The sequence below is a fragment of the Grammomys surdaster genome, unplaced genomic scaffold, assembly GCF_004785775.1.
Source record: "Grammomys surdaster isolate TR1022 unplaced genomic scaffold, NIH_TR_1.0 224, whole genome shotgun sequence".
In the NCBI taxonomy this organism is placed as follows: domain Eukaryota; kingdom Metazoa; phylum Chordata; class Mammalia; order Rodentia; family Muridae; genus Grammomys; species Grammomys surdaster.
In genome coordinates this window covers 2,381,021-2,405,998 of record NW_021604669.1, presented here as the reverse complement: position 1 = coordinate 2,405,998, position 24,978 = coordinate 2,381,021, and the positions used below count along the sequence as shown (strand labels likewise).

The 24,978-nt window shown below is 44.2% G+C and overlaps 1 protein-coding gene across 1 annotated transcript in view; it reads right to left on the bottom strand.

The window, feature by feature from the left end:
* Nucleotides 1-15,524: 15,524 nt before the first annotated feature.
* Kcnk9 (potassium two pore domain channel subfamily K member 9) overlaps nucleotides 15,525-24,978 on the bottom strand; it is a 33,325-nt gene continuing 23,871 nt past the window's right edge. Inside the window, exons 2-3 of the mRNA XM_028773296.1 lie at nucleotides 15,799-16,534; nucleotides 15,525-15,708 (exon numbers count right to left, since the gene is read on the bottom strand). Coding sequence (XP_028629129.1) covers nucleotides 15,525-15,708; nucleotides 15,799-16,534 — 920 coding nt within the window. The remainder of the gene's footprint in view (nucleotides 15,709-15,798; nucleotides 16,535-24,978) is intronic.

Genomic DNA, 24,978 nt, shown 5'->3' with positions numbered 1-24,978 from the left:
CCATTCTGCCCCTGAATTCACTGTGTAGCCAAGGATGATATGGATTCTAGGAATTCAAATTCAGGTTCTCAGGCTTGCAGCAAGTGAGCCATCTCTCCAGGATCTACTCTCTTTAAAATGTTTCTGAAGAAGCATTTGTTTTATGTGTGTGTGCCTTGGTGTATGTATGTGTACCATGTATGTGCAGGTGCTCACTGAGTGCCAGAAGAGGGCATCAGATCACCTGGAACTGGAGTTATAGGCAATTGTGAGCCTCCTGGTGTCAGTACTGTGAACTGACCCTTGATCCTCTATAATAGTAAGTACACCTAATCCCTGAGTCCTTTCTCCAGGCCCATTCTTCACACTCTTGATAATTCCCTTATGAAAAGTCCAATCTGTGATTCTTTGGGAAATTTTCTGACAAAATTTTTGGCTGGTGGGGCAAATAAAATGTCTTTTTATTACTGCCAAGTCAACAGAACGAGCCTGTCTCTGGAATTAGAGTAATATTTTGTTGGAGATAATTCATTAAAATCAGAGTGTTGTTGGGACTTGAAACATTCCTCGAAGGCTGATATGCTAAAGATACAACCTCTGGTTATTGGAAGATGGTGGAAACTTCAGCAGGTACATGTATTTGGAAGACACGAACCACTGGACATGTGCCCTTGAAGGGTCCCTGATCTGTTCCCTCACCTTTTTATGCTTCTTGGCCAACCATGAGGGAAGAAGATACTCTACCACTCATTCCTACCATGACATTCTACCTCAGTGCTATCCAGAAACACAGAAGCCAGTGGCCTGAGCCCTCTGAAAGCATGAGTCAGAATAAACTTTTCCTTCTTCAACTTCATTTTCTTAGAAACTCTGTCACAGTGATGAAAAGCTCTCAGTGGGAGGTGGTCAGGAAAACTGCTTTGGAAGAAACTTGTGGGAAGGAGTCTTGGACACTCCCTTATGAGTTGCATTCTGATTTTATGAAACAACTTCAGAACTCCATTGGTGCTGGGTGACTGGTAGCAATGCTGGTGTGAAGAGGTGTAAGCCAATCTCCAGTACTTAGCTCTCTGAAGTACAGAATTAACTATTGAAAATATAGAGACAGATCTTAATGCAATGTGAAGAAAGGTCACCCCAACACTCTGTAACCTTGGCTGTCTTGAAACTCACTCTGTAGACCAGGATGGCCTCGAACTCAGAAACCTATCTTGTGCACCACCAATGCCCAGCTTCCTATTGGATTTTAAAATTAGCAGAATGGACCAAATTTTAGTAATCTTAAAGCCTTCTGGTGGAGTAGGAAAGCTCTACCATCTGACAGTGAAGAAGCTAACACTTTCCTTCTGCTTGCATCCTATAAATGTCCCACCCGTTATATCTGTGGCCTAAGGACATGTTTGTCCTTGGACCAGCATTTATCTACTAACCGTATACTGTTTATTTCTGCTCAAAGTTTTAAATGTTTTAGTCAGATTGATCTCCTTTGTTGTCTGGCTTCTGGGCTTCTCCATTAGTCAGGTTTGTGCCAGATTAAATTGTTACTTCTATCTGTGCAGAAAGAGGACGCTTTATAAACGTGTCAGAAAATTATGGAGCAAAACTCCATGGGAACTTTATTCTAACAGTAGAATTATGGACAGTTTTATTCACATGACTACAGACAGGATTGCAACCCCAAACGATAGACAAATGGAAGTGGAGAATTCAAAGTTGGGCTCACTTTTGACCAAATTAATTGCACAGGAAGTTACTGTGTCTTCACTCCTCAATGTGATGTCAGTGCACATGCTGAGGTTATCTTTAACATGTTAACCAATGAAAGCGAAGAGCACATCTGCTCTCATGAACAGATGGAAAGCTTCTGTCTTTTCTCCTCACTCAAGCCCAGGTAGGAGGTACACGTCAATAGCAATCACACTGAGTTCTATTCTTAGTCCAGAATCTGGCTTCCATGTTCTTTTACATGTCCAGCAAATAATGGACCTTTAATAAGTATTTCTCAATTTTAATTTTTAAAATATGACATAGAATGAGCCTTGGTGGGTACTCAATAAATATAAAGTAAATATAAAGACTTCTATAAAAAGGACAGGGCATGTGCTAAGCATGCCCATGGAGTCGAATCTGCTTTGTACTTGTTAATATTCTGAACTATTTGGATTTAGCATTTGGTGAACACCAGACTCACATACTCAGTTCTGCTCTTAATGGCTCCCATATGGTATTTTATAACTGATCTACTCTGCAAATCAAAGACTGTGGTGTGTATCCAGACCTGTTGTATCCTGCACAGGTAAGCTAGACTAAAGTAGTGTCAGGGGTGAGAAATAGGATAGAGATTCACTAAGCAATGTTCCTATGACCCAAGGCTATGTCTCTGTCAAAAAAAAAAAGTCTCTCTTCTCTTCCACAGGTGCCATATGCTTGCCACACACTGTACTTGCCAATCTATCATGCCTATGAAGAATTTCCTTATGCCATGGGCCACCTGGGAAGCAGTCACATATGTACAAACACAAACTAACTTTGGCTAGTCAAGTTCTCCCTAGGAGTTTGGAAATGAGACCCAAAGATTATTAGTCACAGGAATCTAAAGTGAAAGATCAGACCAATGGATATGGTCGCCCATCTCAAAGCATCCCTGCCTTATCATAAGAGGCTTCAGAGCTGTGAATCTGGCCATATGTAGACATGGCTTCTGGGCTACTGGATCACTCAATGATTGTCAAGTCTAAATCACATATCACTTCCTGCTTCCTATCCCCAAAATTCTGCCCAGCTGGAGGGACATCCAGAATGAGCATCTACGTATCTGGACCCCAGGGGGTTGAAAGTGCTATGATGTGAAATGAGTAGCTACAGGAAATGGATTCTACACAATGTAGGCTGGGTTCTGGGGAACAACCAGTGAATGACACTGATATTGATCTTCATAGAGTCTTCTCCCAGTGATAAAGTGATCCCATGGCTTTGTAACCCAAAAACATGTCCCAGAATGGTCATAGCTGAACTTCTGATAAATAGAAAAGCAAAGATCCTTTAAGAAGTAGACTAGGGTCTGGGAAGATGACTCAGTTGGCAAAGTGCTTGCTACACAACACAAGAACCTTGACATGGTATACTGTCCCACTGTCAGAAGAACATGTGGAAACTTGGAAGTAAGGGTCACATTTAACATGGAGAGGGATTTACATATAAAAGACTGGTCTAGAAAAGAGGCCTAAAATATGGTGGGCCACTCCAGGGCAGTGCTCAACCATGCTAAATAACCAGTTCTAGGACTTCATGGTGGGGTGACATCTCTGAGCAAACCCCTATTTCATCTAGAGATAGTGTAAACCAGACCCAAGCTCGCACTGACCTACCTCCTGAGCAATCCACATGCTCAGGAACAAGCATGGGTCACTTGTGTCCCTCCAAGACCCCAAAGGCACAGTGATTTGAAAACATCATGTTCTCTTGCTGGGAGTGTCCTTCAGTGGCAAGGTCACTTTGTTTCAAGACGTGGGCTTAGCAACCTCTATTTGTTCTCTGTGTAACAAATGAAAGTTCTGGAAGACTTCATGCTGCTGCTACTTAATGCTCCATCGTGCACAAAACCAAGTCACTTCACTCACAATTCATTGGTCAGAATGAGTCATGTGACTATCCCCACCCAGGGAACCAGGAAGTGCTGGCTACTACCTGCTCCTCCCTGGAGGATTTAGGGTTTCATCAATGCAAATCCATCTGTGAAAAATAGATCCATCTGTCAAATGTGTCTGAAGTTTTGATCTGAGAAAGCTCAGTTTCTTCTGAGCAGCAGACTCTGAGAAATCCTACAGTATGGTGGAAGAGGACCTGGAACATGGCAGTATGTATGTGTGGCCTTTGGTTACATATGCATCTTTCACTGCAGTTAGGGCTGAGATGTGCAACTTTACGGGCTGTCTATAGAAAGCACTACCAGAGATCCACATTTTCACACTCAGAAAGTACCTACCCCACAACCTGACATGAGGTCTGTGTTCATGTGCTCACTGAGAACTACTTGTGACATTACTGACTTATCTAGCATTCTCTCTCTCTCTCTCTCTCTCTCTCTCTCTCTCTCTCTCTCTCTCTCTCTCTCTCTCTCTCTCTCCTCCTTCCTCCCTCCCCACCCACCATGTTCTTTCTCCCAGAACATGGCTGATAAGACAATGTACTGTAACTTTGAGGCTCTCAGGGAGCTAACCTCTCCTCCTCCCCTAACAGAAAGAAACTGAAAGATGTCTCCTTTCCCTGCAGTGTTATATATGATGGCTATCACTTCTGTTGCCCAGAAACTGAAGGGAGCAAATGGGTCTAGCCCTCCCTTCAAGGCACCATCATGGCTGCCTATGGCCATGAGACTAATTCCTCTGACAGCTCCTCTGTAGCTTCCCTTCAGCTTCTTGTCTACAAGCCATTGTATCATTTATTCATCCCCTCATATTTGAATTTGAGATTTTATTTGATGTAATTATCTTTGTGGTTGTATTTAACTCACCATCTTGCTGTTAGCCACTCCCCCCCCCTTCCTTATATTTAGGACTATAGAATTCCCATTTGTACAGAGGAAGAACAAGAGCTTGGATGTCTCATGACCTTCATGCAGTGGCATGCTGCTGTGAGTTTCAGAGTCACCCTGTCACCTTACTCTCTTATATCCCACAGTATATGGAACTACACTTCCCTCTTCAGAACCCCTCCTCCTCATTGGGAGTGGTGGCTCTATCTGGGAATATCATCTGCTGGATGTGGTTCTCTGTCTTACCTCAGACCATCACAAACCCTGGTGAAAATATAAACCTCAATAGCCTTGAGAAGATACATTGCCTGCTACCCTAGAAACAATATGGTAGGGAGTGGGATGCAAGGATTTCTGTTGTTTCTCTCACCAGGATGGGGTCAGATTTGGAGTGGAAAAGCTAAGCCAAGAGTCCTCAAGCTCATCCACAGGAGCCACTGGAGACGGAGTTGCTTTCGGTGAGTGGGAACCTGAGGAGGATTCATTTGTGTGCAAACAGGGCTGAAAATGATGATTGCAACCCATGTGAAAACGTGACAAGCAAACACAGTTGATGGTGTCAAGTGGAGTCCTTAGGAAGGTATGGGGGACTGTTCCACAGTCCCCACAGCTCCAGTATACATGCAAGGCCCAAGAACCTGGGTGCTTAGCTGCTCAGGTGGCTGCCATTGTGTGAAGGAAGAGAAGACTGCTTGGTCTCCAAAATATGAACATAAGAGTCTTTGCTGGCTCTGTGCAATAGAAGAAATGACTTGCCACCAAGGTGCTCAGCCCTGGTCAGCTGCATAAGGAAGGAAGGCCAGAACACAATGGGAACATGCCAGAGACTTTAATTTAAAAAAAAAATAGAAAAGTGCAATAGTTTACAATAATACAACAGCAGGTGATTTTCCTCTAAACACATGTAAAATATATACAGCTTGTTTACTGAATTTGTTACAGAAAAAAAAAAAGAGATGTAGTCCCTGCGTAAGGTACATATTTTACATGAGCTAGACGGCTAGGCTACTAAGATGTGTAAACATTGGTGATACAGGTATGTTTGTTCATTTTTTCAGGTAAGCTACATAATAAATACATCTTCTATTCACTCGATGGTTGTTGTGTTCTAAGGCCATTTGTGAAGGTGCTCTCTCCCGAAGGCTGAGCAGGCAGCAAGGATGAATACAGGACACACACAGGAGTGCAGATGACTCTGTAGTTGGACAGGGATCGCTGGTGTTGCCTCTTCTGGTGCAGGGTTCCACCAAAGGTCTGCTTATCTGTGTTGGACCTGTCATGCAAATGCACCCACCAACCCTAGGGACAAAAAGGTAGATTCCCACCAAGGCTCAGGATGCACTATGGCACCCTCCTGGACAGTGACACTGGCCAGAGAGTACTTCAACCCTACTTCCTGTGGAACTCTCCAGGCCTTTATCATCCTTTCCATGAGGGTGTTCTAGCCAGCCTTTGGCAGCTTCACCTTTAGAACCAAAGGTATTACACTGTAGCATACCACACAAAAACACCCAACAATGAGACTTCCCAAAACAACAAAAGAAACAAAGCACACACATCCAAAGATACCAAGTGACTATGTATATGTATGTATTCTCTCTCTCTTTCACCCTCTCCCTCCCTCCCTCTCTCCCCCCTCTCTCTTTCTCTCTATGTATCTCTTTCTATTTCTCTCTTTCTCTTCCTTTCTGTCTCTCCCTTTCTGTGTGTGTCTTTAAATACACACACACACACAAACACACACACACACAATTACATGAAGGCCCACATTCCCATGTTCCCACCCCCCCACCCCAGACCCCTCAATGAGCCCTGTGAATACATGCCAGTTATTTTAACAGAGACGTATTTGACACTAATTCAATCTGCACATCTATGCCAGGGGTCACAAATGACAGGCATTTTGATTTTTGCTTTTTGGCTGGTTTTGTTGTCATGAGGTACACAGATACACACTGGGCTGAGGTTAAGACTGTACAGCTATGAGGGGAATGTTCTACCATTTCTTGACATGCTAGGATAAGCTAAAAAGCCACCTTCCCCACTTATCAACTGTGTGATAAAATTTGGTTCTTCATCTTTGACACCCTTTGTTCCTTGTGTTCTGTGTGTAATTGTAAACCTTTCTATTAACGTATGAAAAAATAACAAAATACCCTAGATTTTTCCCTGTGGGCCTGATCTAACTTCTTATGCAAATTCTGCCCAGCGGGATTCACAGTGTCTGCTGCCCCTCAGCTCAGTGTTCCTTTGGTGGTGGCTTCTGATAAGGCAGAAGATGGGCTGAGATGACCTCAGAAGGGCCTCCCCAACCCAAAACCAGCTGTCAAAATGCTATTTGTGGCCTGAATGAACAAATGTATAATTAGCCCTTTTCTGGGATATGTTCTTCTCTGAGGAGCCATCAAGTTATAGAGAAATCTTGTTAATTGTGGGTTCTGCTTCACTGGGTTCCCGCTCACTGCATTTTCCCCGTTTCATTTGATTTTTATTTTTCTACCCAACTTCTAAAGTTCCAGTTCGAAGAAATGAAAACGATTGTCAAGGCATGCTCTAGTTCCTGTCTCTGCTTCTTAAACCTACAGCTATCACTCACACATCTTAGACTGGATTTGGTCCACTGAACTCACAGCCTCATGGGACCAGCGAGGACACTCCCTGTGGAGTGCCTCTCAATGTAGCTAGATATAGTTGCTCCACCTGATCTGTGAGGGAATGTGGAACCAGTAGGTAGACATCAGCCATTATGGCACAGAAATATCCCCAGAGCTGCAGCTCACATCTGGGACTCTGTTGTGCTTTCTAGGTGAAGTTCAGTAAGAACCCTTTAGGAGAAGAAGGGCTTTGATTGACTGTGGTGACTGTCCCACCCGCAGCTATGCCATTGTTTGTGGGGTAGGGGGAAGAGAGTCGACTGGATGGATGATAACTGGGTACAGACCAGTTTTTCAATAAGAAATCTACAATACAGCCCAACCTAGAAAAGAATAAGTCCCTAGGAAAGGGTAATTGGCCTATTCTTAGAAACCTAGCTCATCTTGAAATGACTTGACCTTGTCTCTCCTCTGATCTCTACCACCAAAATGTCTAGAGTGGGGTGACATGGGTTTCATCTTTTCTGTACCAGTGTGTATCTAAGAGATACCTGCTTCTGGCCTGGCTGTTCCATCTTCTGTAGAGGAGATGAGAAATGACTTGCCAGGGCCCTGTGACCCAACTGTATATAAAAAAGAAAGGGAAAGAAGGGCTAGCTCTTAGGAAGATGCCCAGAGGCCCCTCTCCCCACTGTCTAGCAAGCTGCAAAGGCAAACCAACACTGTTTTAAGAGCCAAAGCTATGCTTGAAGTTTATAAGACCCTCCCTTAACCCACCCTACCCCAAATCAAGCATGTTGTCCTGAAACCAAGTCTCCCCAGAACTGGATTGGAGCCTCTAAAAAAGGTCAAGACTCAAGAGCAAATGGGAAGCTATAAAGCCAAATGAACCAAGCTTACTCAAGGTCCTGTCTCTTTTCCCACATCCCTCCAGACCATAAACTATCCCCCTCTGGCAGAGCTCTTCAATGTATCAGTTGTCTTCATGTTGAAAGTAGAGTGAGGGGAAGATCAAGCCCACCCTTCCCCTATCCACCTTTGTGTCCCCACACAATTTCAGACAAAACCAAGGTATCCTTTGGAGACAAATTCTCAGCCCCATGTTCTAGAAGGTCAGTTACAGCAGCATGTGCAGCATAGAGCTCTACCCCAATCCTTCCAGAACCATCCTTGGCTGGGATGACAGAATTGAGCGTTTCTATGTTCTGAGTCAGTCTCAGGTCTACCTCTCAAGAAGGGTCACCTGTCAGGGTCACACAGTGTTACTGGAGGGGTCCAGCAGAAAACCTTTGTCCTGTACAGGTGAAAGCCACTTTCTGCCATGTGCATGGGCCTGCTGGCCACCTTTCATGCCAGAGAACTCACTACCGTTGGTCCTGCGTGTGTCCTCTGGGATCCACTGGTGCAAAGATGACGCCTGAAGATAAACATCTACAAGGTTAATAATGACAATTACAGGCTTAAATAGCACATGGTTTCCATCTTAGACTTGATATTAATACAGGGGAAAAGAGCTGGCACATCCACCAGGTACATTCCTGGAAGTTTTTCCCCTTCATTGGGAATCCATGCAAAGCCTCCTCCCCAGTGTGAGCCCCACCCATGTGATTTCCTCCGATCCTCCCAAACCCTCCCTCCTCTTTCTAAGGCATGCCCTTGTGTCACTTTCTGTGTTTGAGGCTCCCATTCCACCCCTCCCACACACTTCAGTACCAGCCCTCTGGGATCCGCAGACACCTGGCTTGGAGATCCACTCTTGCAGCTTTTCTGAACCTTGTCAGCCACCTGCTGAACAGAAGCGCTCTGGCTGCCCTCCTGCCCACCACCCACACCCCTGCCAGCAGCAGAGCTTGCGTGTACAAGAAGACTTGCTTGTTGTTTCATCTGTACAGCGCTGCACCAGAAATCTGGAGTTACATTTAGTTCAGTCCCCCACAAAGCAACAACCGGTTGATGTGAAGGGAGGCCCTGTTCTGGGCCAAGTAGACATGCTTTTCCAGGAGTAAAGCAGGTTCAGTAAACATTCACATGTAGTTCTCACAAGCACCGTGTGCAGTGTGAAAACAGACGTGGAAATGGAGGGGTAAATCCACCACCCAAGGAGAGAGGTTGGTCCTAGGTGTGTAAAATACCTGCCCCAAGCAGCTTTTCGGCACACCCAGCTGCTCTGGAGATGGGAGAGGGAGCAAGAAGTAGGTGTTCTTGTCTCTCCCCGGGCTCCACAGGTGCAGATTCTTGTGTCATTGCCCATGATCCCCCCCAGCCACCTCTACCACCCTACCACTGCCCCACCTGATTCACTTGTGATGTTCCCATCACTAGACCCCACCTACTACAGGGAGAAATATCCCAGCATGCTTCTATAGTCTGAAGATGTTCCCACCCTCCGATGCTGAAGTGCCTTGCTGTGTGGATAGGTCCTGGGCCTATTGCTAATGGTTCACTCAATTCCCAAGGCACATGCAATTGAATAGCAAGCAATGCAATGCAAACCAGGATATGGGTTGTTTCCAGGGATTTGCATTGGAATACCCCATGTCTACTTCAGCCAGATAATTCATGCTTGGATCTGCTTTATCCTGGGGGCTCCCTCCCCTCTGTAGGCACTTCCTAACTCTCTGCATATAAGGTTGACCATCAGGCATTTGCTTCTCAGTGTGTTCGCCCATTAGAAGCAAACACAGAGGAACACAGAGAAGGACATTGCTAAGTCCACAAGGGATCAAAGAGGAAAGGAGAGACTTTGAAGGAAGGACTAAGATGTTTCATCTCTACCTCCATGTTGCTGAGCAACAGGGATACCCTCTAGGAGGGCAAGCAAAGGTCACATAGCCATAGCAGGTACATGTCATGGGTTGGAAGGGAAAGGAATGTGCTCTAGAATTAGCCAGAGCAAACATCTCAAAGACAGAGATAACAAATGATAGCCCCTTGGTGAGCAGGGCAGGCCAGTGACATGACAGGGAAGCGTGTCTTCTACTGTAGTGAATGAGGAGATTATGTGGTGGTCATCGCCACTCATGAGGTTGCTGCTAGGTGCCAAGGTGGCCCAACAGATTTGCAGGCAAGGGACCCTACAAGGAGCATGTCTCTGTGCCTTCTTTCTAGGTATAGCTGGGCCATTCCCACAGGTGTTTAGGGGAAAGGGTGCTGACACTCGCCCCTCGTGGAAGAGGTCCCCGGGAGAGGTCAGAAATCCAAAGCCTGCTTGGGCTTCACAGTGAGACCCAGCATCCATGGACGCTTCTCTTGAAGATGCAGTTAAGTCCCCTAACAGAGGAAAACAACATTTAATATGACTTATTTATTCACAACAAAAGCAGTAACCACAGAGGTCCCCAGAGAGACAAACATCAAATGCATAAATCAGGGCTAAACAACATCAACTACATCATTTTCTTGTCAACAGTTCCTCAAGCCGAGGGAACAAGCAGACGACAGCAGATCATAGGCATTCTACAAGACTACGGGCCTGGGGTCCTCAAAAATACCAATTATCAAGAGACACAAACACAATGAGGGAGATGCCCTCAATTTGGGGGTTAGGGAACAACAAGACAAGCAGGTGTGGGGTGTGATCTTTGATGGCATCTTAGATTCACAAACAAGTTCAGTAGGACATTTTAGGGACACTTGGGGAAATTCTTTATACAGATTATATTATTATATTAGATATTCTTATGCTAAGTTTCTTAGGTGTGATAACACCACTACTATGTAAGAGAATGCACTTTTATGGGAGATATACAATGTTATCTTTGGCTGAACCACCTAAAAGCTGTAGACACCATAATACCTTATCTTCCAACCATCTCAGTATTGAGGGGGGTACTGAGGTTGGGGCTCTGGGTGAGAGGTCTAGGTAATCCCATGATGCTAGTCTATCAATTTCTCTGTCACCTTCAGACATTTTTTTTTCAAAGTTGGTGTTAGGGAAATCATGATCATATACTTCCGTTTTCCTGAAGCAGCAACATCTACTAACATGTGGTCAAGATGGGACCACAGAAAGTCAATCTAAGCCTAATGCTTTAGGGAACACGTGATGCATTACACCGTGGTCCAATCCTCTATGCCAGCACTTGTGTCTCTTCACCTTCCCAGCTCTCTATCTCCTGCCACAATTTTAGCTGAATTTTTGTGATGGATCAATCTTCAAATGTGACCAGATCATCCAAGCCAAAGGTCCTTGTGGGTCAAGCTCATCTTGCACAAAGTGCCTCTAAATCCCCACCCTTACTGTACCATCAGATTAAAGAGAAAGCTACAGAGGCTCAAGGAGTGAAATGACTCCCAAGAACCCAGTGAAGCAAGGCAGAAGAACCAGTCCCTGCCCTACCAGTCTTCCTCATCTACGATGCCTTCTGGTCCTGATAAGACCTTGACTCTGGAGGAAATGCATCTACCATTTTCAGAACTAAGTCACAATTCACAGATGCTGACAAGCTAGGAGCTGGTGGAATGGACACATGCCAGCATATCTCAAATCTCACAGCTCTCAGTGAGTCTCTTGGTGTTCATTATTTTAGAAAGGATCTATAAAGGTGAAGCTGGGAGCCTCCACGATGGGTAATCATTTTCTGACTTTCTTTCTCTCAAAGCACAGACAAAGAAGACCTCCAAGGAGCCCTTATCCCCCTAGATTCCAGCTGAGATAGATTGGAACTGGGATTCAAGATCTGTAAAGCTTTCATATCTGGATGAAACTGATAAAATTACCTGTCTCAGCTTGTCTACTCTCTAGATGTCTCCTTAATCAGGTACACAGAGAACATACAGGTGTGGCCTTCTCACTATGGCCATACTGAAGCCAGCACCTCTGTCAGTCAAGCACTCATCATGGGCTCAGGTCTTAGAAGCTACTGCCTTGGCCTCAAGACTGAGTGGGGCAACCAGGAAGAACAGAGCTAGTTCCAGTTCGGGGGCTAACAGAGAATCTCAAAACCCAGAGAGAGAAGTTCTCTTGATGTTCAAAGTCTAACAGGCAGATGGGTGAGACAGCACCTTCTTCCTGGGATGGGTACCTTTAAGGATCCAAATGGGATGAACACTAGAATCAGCAAGCCCAGAGCTCTGGGTTATCCCATATCATTGCCTACGTCTTACTGTCTTTGATGAAGTAACGATGGAGATCACTTAGTGAAGAGTTCAAGTGAATCAGATATCTTAAGTATATATATATACAAGGCAAATTAACTTCCAGGAACTGGACAGCAAGCCAGCCTCCAGTTCCTGAGACTGAATCCCTTCTGCAAACAACCTGGCATGAGGTCTGTTGAAGGGGTTTGGTTAACTGCAGGAAAGGGTACAACGATCACTTGGCTGAAAGAAGGTGCCAAGTGTATGAGAGAGGGAGAGAGAGATCTTGTCCACAAACACAATAAAGCCCAGTAATAGGGAATCTTTGGAATGCTGTGCAAAACATCAACAAAGCAGCTAGGACAACAGCAAAAGGAAGCATGAAGACCTATATTCTTTACACATGACCTCAGATATGTTGACCCTCCTGAATCTCAGTCTCCTCCTCATGAAATGGGGGAGCCAGTAGAGGTCCCTTTGCTTGGAGCCCCTTTGACTCTACTGGTGTACTCTTCATAGAAATGGCCCACTCCCATCTTGTAAAAAGCAGAGTCCTTCAGAATTTGATTCCTCCCTGCTCTCGCCCCAAGAGAGCACATCACTGGATGTGCCCAGAGAACAATCTCATCAGATCCTATGCTAAGGAACAAACTGGCCATTGGAAAAGATCCACTTAAAGGGAGATAAGCCAAGACTCATTCCTTCCTTCAGTGCGCTTATGTTGAGCTTGGAAGAGACAATTTGGTGCCCTTCCTTCCAAAGCTGAACTGGCAATAAATAGCCGAAGACACGAGAGGGTTACAAGGATGATAACCAAGTACAAGTTGCTTCATTACTTCCCTCAGTGGCTATCATGTGAGGAGTAAAGAGACTTCACTCTATAGCCCTTTACCTTGCAGAAGGAGGAGGGGGTCACCTCTGTGAGAATATAGAAGGTGTTGTCTATATTTCTCCGGGAAGAAGGGATGTACCTGTCATTCAATCCTTCCCACACAATGGTCACTGTGTGACCACTTTGTACAGATACATGAATGGGAAGCCAACTCTAAAGATAGGCTGAGCCTATGTCCCTCTGACTTGACTCCTGGGCCTAATGTTTGGCCCTGTGAAGACACCGAGCAGGAACCCTCCTCCACCGTAGAGCTGAGTCAGGACACCTTGGTGTCAGGAAGTCCACCTTCTGGACCCTTCTGGGTAGGGACTGAGAGTGGATCCTTGGTTCTCTCAGTGCCACAATGCCACGTACAGATCAGAGGTGATCACACATACCTACCCACCATTTGAGGACAAATCTTACAACAGTTTCAGGGCAATTCCTACATGTGTCCCAGGAAACCTCCTCCGAGGCATAAAGTACTCTGCATATAGGCATCAGGATTGTCACGTTTGTGACCCGAAAGAGCCAACAATCTCTTTGCAGAGCAAAAACATTCAAGAAGAGTGATTACTTCTATTCTCTGGACAGACTTGAGAGCCCTGTGAAGGGCATTCCACACAACAAAATCTCAAACAAGTGAACTGATAAAGACCTCGAAGTTGAAATACGTCAACTTTGGCCAAGAGAGTCTAAGGTTCACAGACTCCTTTTGAAGGTCCCGTGTCCTAGACGAAGGGGATATTTCAACACGGGGTGTAGCATTAAGTGCATGCATTGACTTTCCAGAGGAGTCCTGGATGCTCCTGGTTTCAGCCCAATGGCACACATGCTTGGGACTGGTGGCATTTGGATGCTGTGTCCTTTAAGATATCTTGAAGACCAGTAAGTGCGCTCCTTGTGCGTGCGTAGTGTAGCCAAAGCCCATTTCCATCCAAAAGCCAGGAACTTCCAGTGTACGAAGGAGTGGGAGGATGAGTGAATGGGGTGACTTTTAGAGATGGCAGGGATGGCGATGAGAGAAATTAGAGTCCCTCAGTGAATAGGGAGGCCGAGCTGCCCTCAGACTCCTGCGATTGAAAGGGCCTACATACGATGTGCCATATTCTCTATCCTAAACTGTCCCCTACAGGGTCATCCTTTATTGAGAGTGGGGAGGAATTTCTCAACTATCTAGACAAAGCATCCCCTGAGCTTGACAAGTTCCCAGTAGGCCAAGATACAGCCTCTAAACCTCTTCCTGAGACCAATGTGAATTTCTCCCTGTTTACAGATCAAATGCATTTTAGAGACACTCTTTCATGAAATATATACCTCTCTATATATATTTAAATGAGGAATGCCCTGTAGCTTTCTCATTAGGAAAAGAAACCACATCATCATTCTGATACCCATTCTCATCCAAGCATTCCAAAACTAGGACTCTAATCCATGCAAGTAGAGACTTCTCAGAGCTCATCCCATCATAGTCATCATTGTTAGGAAGAGGGAAATAATAAAATAGATACTCTTGGGTCCCAACTATTTTCCTGTTTACCCTGACAACTCCAGTTGCAGGGAAGCCTGTTGGAACTAGAAATGCCGAAATTCAAAATGTCTTCAATAAGTTGACACTAGTGGCTTTGGACTACTCCTTTGCAACCTCTGCTTTCTTGTGTCAATGATGCAAACTAGTTCCACAAAGTGCATGATTCTTAAAGATTTCATTTTAAACTGGCAAGGTAACCTGATCCCTGTGGCTTTACCCACCTATACCCTGAAGAGAAGTGAATGAGATTTAGAAGCTACGGCCATCTGATACATCTTGGGTTAAAAGTGCTTTGTGGGATGTGCTCAATTTGGCAAGGTGATAAATCAAACCTTGCAGGGTTTAGTTTGTTTGGGAGCAGCCTCGAGGAGACTGTTAATGAAATTGTATGCGTGAGAAGGGAAATGAATGCCTGATACTTTCCACCTTGTCGCACAACACACCTGCACACAGAAGTACACACACTCATATTGCACGCTCATACACACAGCCACCCAGTCCTTGGGGGAAGAAGAGAGGAGTTAGGTCGGAGACATCACTACGGGTAGACAGTCAAAGGCTTCGGTTGGGCATCCTCTCAGCTCTGTCTTGGTGCTCCTGTTCTCACACCTGTCCTAGGAAAGCCACCCGAGAGGAGGCAGGGTGGGGAGAAATGTAAGGCATAACTCTGGTGGGGAGAAAGGAAGAAATCCATACTTCATGCTCAGGTGCGAGCTTCAGAGAGGATGGGCCTCTATTTTCCCTTTGAACAGCTCTGCCTGGTTGGAAAGGCCGGAAAGAAATGAAACCAGGAAAGGAGGGAAGAGAGAAAGGAATGATGATGACCGTAAGCACAAAAAAAGAGAATAATAATAAATAAGGAGGGAAGGAGGAATTGGGACAATGAAACTTACATCTGCATGACAAATGATTCTTCCGTGTACTTCCCTCCCACACTTAGATGGACTTGCGACGGATGTGCCTCCTATGGTCCACGCAGGTGTGCACTCCAGGAGGGATGATGCCGAATGGGGACCGGATGTAGGTGGTCCTCAGCACGCTTGTAGAGATCTCTTCAACCCTGCAGGAAACGGTGTGGACGGTAGCCCGGACACTCCTGATATTGGGACCAACAGCAACACCAGAAGGACCAGCAACAGCAGAAGGACCAGCAAAAGCAGAAGGACCAGCAACAGCAGAAGGACCAGCAACAGCAGAAGGACCAGCAACAGCAGCAGGAGCAGCAGCAGGAACAGGAGCAGGAGCAGGAGCAGAAACAGGAGCGGTAACAACAACACTCTCGACGACATCATCATCATCGTCGTCATCATCACCCCAGTTGGCACCAGGGAAGCAGAGATAGCACAGGGTTCTGCCGTATTTCCTGAGGAGGTACATGGGGTAGTGCCTCTTGCGTTTCTGAGGCACACGGACAGTCACACCTCTTGAATTTCTAGCAATTAACTCCGCAACTTCTCCCTCCAGAAGCTCCTCATCGGTATTCATGGTCAGGAATCGCAGGACCACAAGATTGAGGAAGGCACCGATGACGGTCAGGCCCACCAGGATATACATGAAGCTGAAGGCCACATAGAATGGCTTCCTCTGAAGGGCACCCTTGGCCTGCAGAGCCACAAAGTCACCAAACCCTATAGTAGTCAGTGTAATGAAGCAGTAGTAGTAGGCATGGAAGAAGCTCCAATCTTCGCACTGGGAAAAGGCAGCGGCCCCAAGGCACAGGGTGCCCATGCAGGAAAAGAAACCGACGGTCACCATGTTCTCCATAGAAACTTCAGTGTTGCGCATGCCACAGCACTTCTTGATACGTTTCAGCAGGTAACGCACGAAGGTGTTCATGCGCTCGCCCAGGCTCTGGAACATAACCAGCGTCAGGGGGATACCCAGCACAGCGTAGAACATACAGAAGGCCTTGCCAGCATCAGTTCCAGGTGCAGCATGTCCATAACCTAGGGAAAGGAGAAGAAGAGTAGGGACAATAGTTAGGAAAGGTTCTGTGGGGTTCAGGAGTAGATGTAGAAACATCAGGCATTTCTAACAGATAGGAGATTAGAGCATAGAAAGATAAAGACGAACCATTTCAAGAGTCACGTGAACGCTCGGGTAGGAGGGATTCAGGGAACCGTCGCTCCATCAGGGTTCGCATACAGATTAAGTACCTCGAATCTCAAAACGTAAAATCAAAAATGGTACAAAACCCAAAACTTTTTGTTTTGTTTTCTGTCAGAGTCTCATGGAGTTCAAGTTAACCTCAAACTCATGTAGATGAGGTTGGCCCAGGATGCCCCATCCCCCTACCTCCACCTCCAGGTGGAGACATATGCTGTCAAGACATTATTAGTATCAACATGATGCCGCAAAGCAAAAACCAATTTCCATACAATGAAACTTTGTTTGATCTAAAAAATCTCCTTAAGCTATTTATTAGGTATGTGTGAAATGCAAATAGAGCTTCTTTGCCCTGGAGTCACTTCCCTAAAAGATCTCATTATATAGATACAAAAAAAAAAAAACCCAGATCTAAAAAGATCTCAAACCTCAAGCCCCCCCCCAAAAAAAAATGGGCAAAGAAGACTCATTTGAGAAGAATCCTTCATAATAGTTTGATATCTGATAGGCTGAGGCAGGTCAATGTTCTTAGAGTAATGCAACATATTTACTACTAAGTACAAAATCCCAAGAGAGAAAATGGAATATCCCTACCACAGATCTACATAAAGAGGGAATAATGAAAGAACAGATACTGTGGGCCAGCAAGAGGCTGACTCCTCTTGTGCCATCTCTGTCTAAAACTGTATAATGACCCTAAGCAGATGGAGTAATGACTTCACGCCCACAAAGAAAAAAGCCAGTAAGTGACTTAGCAGGTAAACTAATCTGACATCTTCAGAGCTGGAGCTTGAGCCTGGTATTTTTTGTCTGCCAACAATGAGGCTAAAAGCAAGGGTTGAAATTGAGAGAAGTCACGGCAGAGCAGGAGGAACTTTTTCTGTTGTTTACTTTATTCAGTGATGTACCCCCACACCTAGGCAGTATCTCTAAGGTAGAAAGTTAGTCTGGTAATAGAATTTAACCTTGTATCAAAAGTAACCTTGATAGAGAGAGAACACACAGCCCTCAAAGACCTCAGTACAAGTTCATTCTAGTCCAGGTTCTGAAATGAATATTGCCTGGGGTTGGGGGAGAAAAATACATCATGGAGAGTGTTTGGACTGGGAATTTGGAGGCTAGAACTCATCTTCAAACCCTGCCCCATCAAGGAAAGTGACATGTATGTTTCCCCAAGTAACATGCTCATGGTCACATACCACCTTTATTATGTTACATCCCAGAGAGTCTCTGTCAACTGTTACATGGCATGATGCAAAGTTGGGACCAGGCCAGAGTAGGGAGGCAGAAAAGCAGAGAAGGATCTTGATGTATGTTTTGATACAAATCACCCAGTGTGAAGAATGAAGAGAGGAAAGGATTGAAAAAGGCAACACACACAGCTCCAGGGACAAGAAGATACTAAGAGATATTCCAGAAGGGAAGATAAAATGAAAATGGGAGAAATAGTGGCTTCAAATCAACTACACAAATTGACAGAGCCAGTAATCTCTGCAAACTTAAGTAAGATAAATGTAAAGAAAACCACACACCAGTGAAGTTAAAAGAAAGCTAAGGAGAGACATGCTGAAAGGCAAACAGGAAAAAATGGCACAACTGATTCTACAAAGCCAACACCTCTTAGGCTACTGACATCTAAGCATAAGCAATGAAGGCTGAGAAGCAATTGGAGCTGTGTCAGTACAGAGTGAGGGGAAAAAAACATTAACCCAGAATCCCATATCCAAAGGAAACAACCTGCATGGTCAGCTTTTCAAAGCTGGAGAGTGCATCACCATCAGATCGGCACAGCACACCTACTGGAGGAGGAGGCTCTTCCCCAAAGAAGACACCAGATGAAAATTTAGGACTTCAGGAAAGAATGAATCATGTGGTGAGAAATATAAAACGCACAGCTGTTATTTCCTCTCCCTCTGCATGAAGCTCACCTGCAGAGCAGACACCAAAGCCAGATGGGGTGGACTCAGTAAGCACTTAACAGTTCTACTTGGGATATATTTAATGCAGGAAATAAACACAGCATCATATGACTCAAAAGCTGAGTACTGGGTCCCTTTATCTGTCACTCCTGTTCTTCAAGTATAGTTCAAAGAGTGTTCTCCAAAACCTCCAACAGAGGTCTTTTTTCTGATTTGTTTTTTAATTTAGACAAGCTCTCACTCTCTAGTACAGTATGACCTGGAACTCACTACATAGCCTCCCCTTGAATTTGCAGAAATCCTCCTGTCTCCATCTCCCAAGTGCTTGGATATCAAAACCACTCTAGGCTTTCAGATGCCATATTTGAGTTCCCACTACAATGCAGTCTTGCCCAGTAGTTAAGATTGGACCCTGCAACAGGCCAGTTCAGCTTGAAGCAGATTGGCCCCTTAGGGAGAACAGTCAGTATCCTCCATTCCCCAGCCTCATCTTTATGCTTGCCATGTTTACTGTGACTGCCCAGGGCCTGGTGCCAGCTGAGGGTACAGAGAGAAGGTGGTTGGGGAATTTGTTACTGGATAGGAATAAAATATTTATAAATGACAGAAGGGGGGGTGATAGTTGAGAATAAGGCAGGTACAGATCCCAGTAAAGAATGACTCGGGGTGGCTTTGAGAAGCAACGTGCTGGGGAAGGGAGCTAACCTTGGCCCCCTGTGCTTCTGAGATGGTTCCTACTTCAGCCCATGATGCAGCTAGCCTCCCATTTATCATCCCATAGCTTCCTAAATTCTCTAAACCTTCCTTCCCTCTCTGTAAAGAGGACATGAAGTAAAGTAACCTCTTTAAGTGATCTAGAGTTTTAGAGTGTGCTTTCCTGCACTTAGTCTTTCCTCTGGAAGGAGGTATCAGTGTTTGTGGCATTCTATGCTAAGCCATTGCTTATTCACAGGGCCCTCTGCGTTCTGCCGAGGGAAACCTGGTAGACTGTCTTATATAATAAAAAAAGCACACATCCCTTCATGTGCTTCACTGAGCCCAGGGGGAACTAGGCTTCCTGATCAATGTCTTTTAACTTTGTATCTTAAAGGAGCAAAGGAACTCCCAATACACTTCTTTAAACATGGAAGTGTGCAAAGCACAAATTTCTCATAGAAAGCGGGCAAAGAGAAGGGCTGAGATATCTTCCATACATAAAGGGGCCACAAAACCCTGCCCCATAGGGCAATGTCGTGCTGCTGAGGCACACTTGTCAATTCCCAGACTGTGATGTGAGTCCATGCCAGACTTGAAGTTGCCTGGGGATGGGATACATTTCAGCCCCCAAGTATCTCGGGCTTGGATCCACAGCATCTGTATGCTTTTAAGAAAAGCTGGACCTGCCTATCCTCCACCATACAGGCTTGGATTCACAGCCTCTCACTATGCTTGTAAGAAAGCCTGCCCCCCACACACACACATACACATAAGCTTGCTTTTAGAAGCAGCTGAGGAAATGCTGTCCACAAAGAGCCCACAGGGTGGCAGGATGGTGGAAGCCTTGGCCTGTGGTCTTTCTCAGCCTGCCACCAGAGGTGCAAGGGTGCCCTCTGGCGGGCGATCTGTCAATGCAGAACATGAGTGCAAGCATAGGTCCCACACCTGCCCAGGTTCCCTCCTGGGATGTCTCCAAGAATCACTAAAGTTTTTCACCAGCAAAACTTATGTTACCTGGTGGATTTTTCTCTCAGAAATATCATTAACCAATGGAACTTTGGCATAGATAAAAAATAAAACTAGTAATGACCAGCGTTTACTGATAGCACACAGTATCAGGAACTAAGCTAAAACCTTTCTACACTCAACAACTCATCTCCTGGGGAAAAGAGGGGGCCTTTCCAGGTAGCCAGCATTTTCCTCCTCATGGATGTGGCAGTGTCCATGATCTCAGGCTTAGCATGATGGCTTTCTAAGCTCCCGTATCAGGCTGATCTAGGCCTTGCTCCTAATTTAGCCCTTGTTGTCAGCCACACCCACAGTGCAAATGAGGTGTCCACTTTGTCCTCTTGGTTAGGAAATGGAAACCCAGGTTCTTCTATTAGTCCATTAGTCCTCATGTTGCACCCACACAACATCTTCCCTTTTTGCTATGCTTTCCTGTATCCTCTACAATCCAAAAATCTCTAAAAGAAAATGTGGAGAGGCAAATCAAAGACTCATAAAAAAAAATAAGGATAGAAATCTGGCTGATGTTTGAGAAGTCTGTGATGGAATCAGAAAATCAGTAATAGTTGGAAGCCACCAGGCCTTGGGCTGGGATGGTTCAGCAGGAAGAGGTATACTCCCTCCCTCAGCTAATAGTGTTAGGCTCAGATGGCTTCAGGTCAGTTTTAGTGGAACAAGACTTGCAGGTGATCAGAGGTAAGCAAATCTCTGACCTTGACACAGGGAAAACCTAATATATTTGAGAGAAAAGCTCCACACTTCACAGTATCTTTGGTGATCTCTCTACAAAAGTCCATTCTAGAAGCTAGCCTGTACTATTTGTACTGACCTCTGTTTTGATGGTCTGCCCCTCTTCTCAGAGCCATGAAAGCACTGGATGCCAAACCCCCAAATGAAAACTTAAGTCTACAGCCTTACTATATGCTGGGTTTATGATGCAGTGTCTCTTTGTGGGCTGTGGTAAGGCAAGGAGATGGATGGATACCCAGGAGGGAAATAGGTCCCCAAAGATAAACACCTACCTATTTAAGCGTCTTGGTTGAAGCTTCACAGAAAAAAAACCATGCTCAAGTAGAACATTGTCCTTGATATCCTTCCCAAAAAAGCAAGAATGACAGTTGCTGGGGTAGACACTTGTGCATCTGTCACAGCTAATTCCCATCAACCAGCATCGTGAGACACTACAAGCAAAAGGTACAGGCAGGCATTGCCGGGGGATGCATGATAGCCATAAGTGCTGCATGATAGCAGTAAGAGATGGATGACCCTAGTCCTAATGGACTTCCTCCATGTCTCAGTTGTATAACCTGGACAAATCATCTAACCACGCCTACATCAAAACCCAAACAAGAAAAGAGATAAAACTATCCCCACCCACCCAATCTTGATTATCTAATTACTTTTACTGTCCTTTCGGCGTTTTAGACTTTCTCACTTTGAAAATTACTGGCTATAGGAATAAAAATTCACATAATAGAAAGAAACAAGAGGAAAACAGAAGGGAGTTCAAAATTGAGGAATGTCTACTTAGCATAATCCGCTCAGACTTGGGAACTTTTCCTTATGTTTTCCAAATCCTATTCCTAAATACTTTTTCCATGGCTGAGAGAAAACTGCACATAAGCAATTATAAGAAAGTGCTAACACTAGTCTATTGCCAATCACATTCTTCATAAGCATCATTTTTAATTCATCAGCTCCAAGTAGAGGCACCACAATTTCTTCACCTAAATAGACTAAATGCAGACTGTGTTGGACTCTAATTCACTTCTGTTGCTAACAGGCATTTGTGTTTTAGCCAAAAGCACACTGTTCCTGGCCTCGAAGATTTTATTCCAAAAATAAAGAAGAGAAACCAAGTAAGTGCCAGCAAATGGACTGGATTATGTCCTAATATCTGTAAGATATGTCCTCCAATGGCATGCCCAAAGTTGTTAGGTGATCACTTCTACTTCCTAGAGGAAGAAGTACTTGGGAAAATCAATTATTTGCCCTGTTCCAATAAATTATAATCAGTGAAACTAAGATGGCCACCATGGGTTCTCTTCTCAGGGTGGTACATGCATGGGTGGGTAGATGCAAACAAAACTATTCAAATCCGTAGGTATGCAAAATGTTCCCTTGGGAAAGAAACTAAAAGGAATGGAGAAAACATCTTGGAGACACACAATGTTTCACACTCATGGGAGATTTGGAGAAAGAGTGAAAATGGCAGAAATAATGAACAAAATCTTTAAAACTTTAATGAAAATGTTAATCTGAACATCTGAGAAGCTTAACATAATGCCAGGAAGGACGAATGCCTCGATGTATCACATCTAAACTACTGTACATGCATGAAGACAATGATGCAATATTAAACAAACAAGAGAAAAACAACTCATTGTTAGGACTCCTCAATAAGGTCCATGAATGACTCTTATTCCAAAGTGAAGTAAAGAACACAATGGAATGACATGATTAACATGCTGAAAGAAAGTGTCAACCAAGAATTTTACATCCATTTAAACTACCCTGAAAATTCAGGTAAATTGAGATGTTCTCAGACAGTGGAATGACATGGTCAAGGAGCTGAATGAAAGTCAAAACTCAAAAATGAAAATCAAAAATTTTATATCCAACTAAACTATCCTCCTAAAAAAAAAAACCCAGACATTAAGACATTTCTAAATAAATAAATAAATGTATTCTTTGCTAGCAGACTTTCACTGTAATGAATATTTTTAAATGTCCTTCTTATTGAGATGAAAGAACTATGACCAGTAGTACAAATTAATAAAAAAAAAAATGAAAGAATGACAGTAAAGGCAACTACATATATAAATATACAAGAGCAACAGATGGCTTTATTCATATCCTTTCTCCTTCTGTATAAAAGTCAACCACTTAACTTATAAAGCAGTGTTGAAGGCAGTGACTTAATTATAAACCAGTGATAGATAGATGCATAAATATTTTACTTGTACAACGATAACGAGAGAAGAAATGGATCTATGTTAGGGGAAAAAACGTCTGTAAACCACTGAAGTTGTAAGATACTATCATCTCCAACTAGCTGTTTTTAAAGAGGCCCATTGTTATTTCCAGAGCAGTTACTAAGGAGCTAATTCAAAACACAAAAGATGCAACAGGAGAATGGAAATGACACACATTCCAGTCTACTTATCACAAAAGAAACCAGTAATGGAGAAATGGAGAAATGAATGAACAAAGGAACACAGAACACAAGCAGCATAATGACAGATTTGACACCTTCCAGATCAGTAAGTACATTAAGTGTAAATTAACTACACACTCCAATCAGCAGTTGGAGGTTGGCAGATAGACAAAAACAAAACAAAAGCTACAACACAAATGCCATGACCCAATGCTGCTGTCTATAAAAGATGCACCTAAGTTTCAAAGACATGAGCAAATTTAAATAAACGGATAGACACAAGACATGTCCTGCAAACTGGTCCCAAAAACTAGCATGCCTGTACTAACACCAGAAAAGAAATTGGGTCCAAAATGAATACTATCACTTGAGATTAAATACATAAATTAATGAATCTTTGAAGTGATAAAAGAATTGATGTTTCAAAAGGTACCACAATCATAAATGTGCATATATCCCAAACAGAACATCCTGACACAATGGCTACTTAACCTTGTCCCAGTCTCAGCCAGCAGCCATGCCATTGAGATTGCCCTTCCCATTGTCCTGTGAGGAATATCTGAAAGTCTATAATTTTTATTCCCTCTCCAAGGTCCTATATAGAATATGAATCTAGCAGGTGCTTTCCATGCTAGACAGGAGCCACAGAGAGCTCAACTCTGGGCCTCTGGCCATTGTATCCATGATTGGCACAATGCCTAGTGACCAATAAACTTGATTTTTCTTCTCTTATTCTCCAGGGCCCAGAATGGAGATGTGTGCTATATCCAGTAGAGTGTGAGATGAGGCCATCCATCATAGATCAGTTGCCCTGGAGTGGAATCTGGATCCTCTTCCTTCTCTGGGGTGGCCATGAGATTTCTTTGGTCTAACAGTTACCAGAAAGCCTGGTTTCATTTCTTTCTCTTTTGGAGCTATTGTTGGCCAAGCCAGCACGTTAATTCTTCCACAGTCTCATTCCACTATCTTTATATCTTCTCTGCACTCCAGCTTTGAGGTTCCCATTGTATCTCTTCCCCCTCTGAAGCAGGCTTATCTATGGCAGATAAGAAAAATCCAAACCCAGAATTGTCATGAAACCCAGCCACCGCAGTCCTAAGGAGCATAACCAAAAAAGCCATAGAGCAGGAATCCTGGTAATAAACATACATGCATGAACACAGATGCATTCCTGCCCAGAGCTAGAAATCTTCAACCTCTTCAAAACCAGAAACATACACACAAAATGTGGCGTATTCCAGTAGAATAGCATCTTGATGTAAAATAGAGAGAGAAACTAATATTCACTACATGTGGGAGACCCCAAAATACCCTGTTAGTAAAGAGACCAGACTCCAAAGGCCAAGTACTACAGAATTCCTCCTTATGGTCACATGGTAATTGGGAGCTGCAGCATCTTCCATTCCTTATATTATAGACAGAATACCACCCCAAAAAGCACTAGTCTAGAGATCAAGATTTCTCCTTATGCTCACATAGCAAGTGGGAGCTGCAGAGTCTTCCA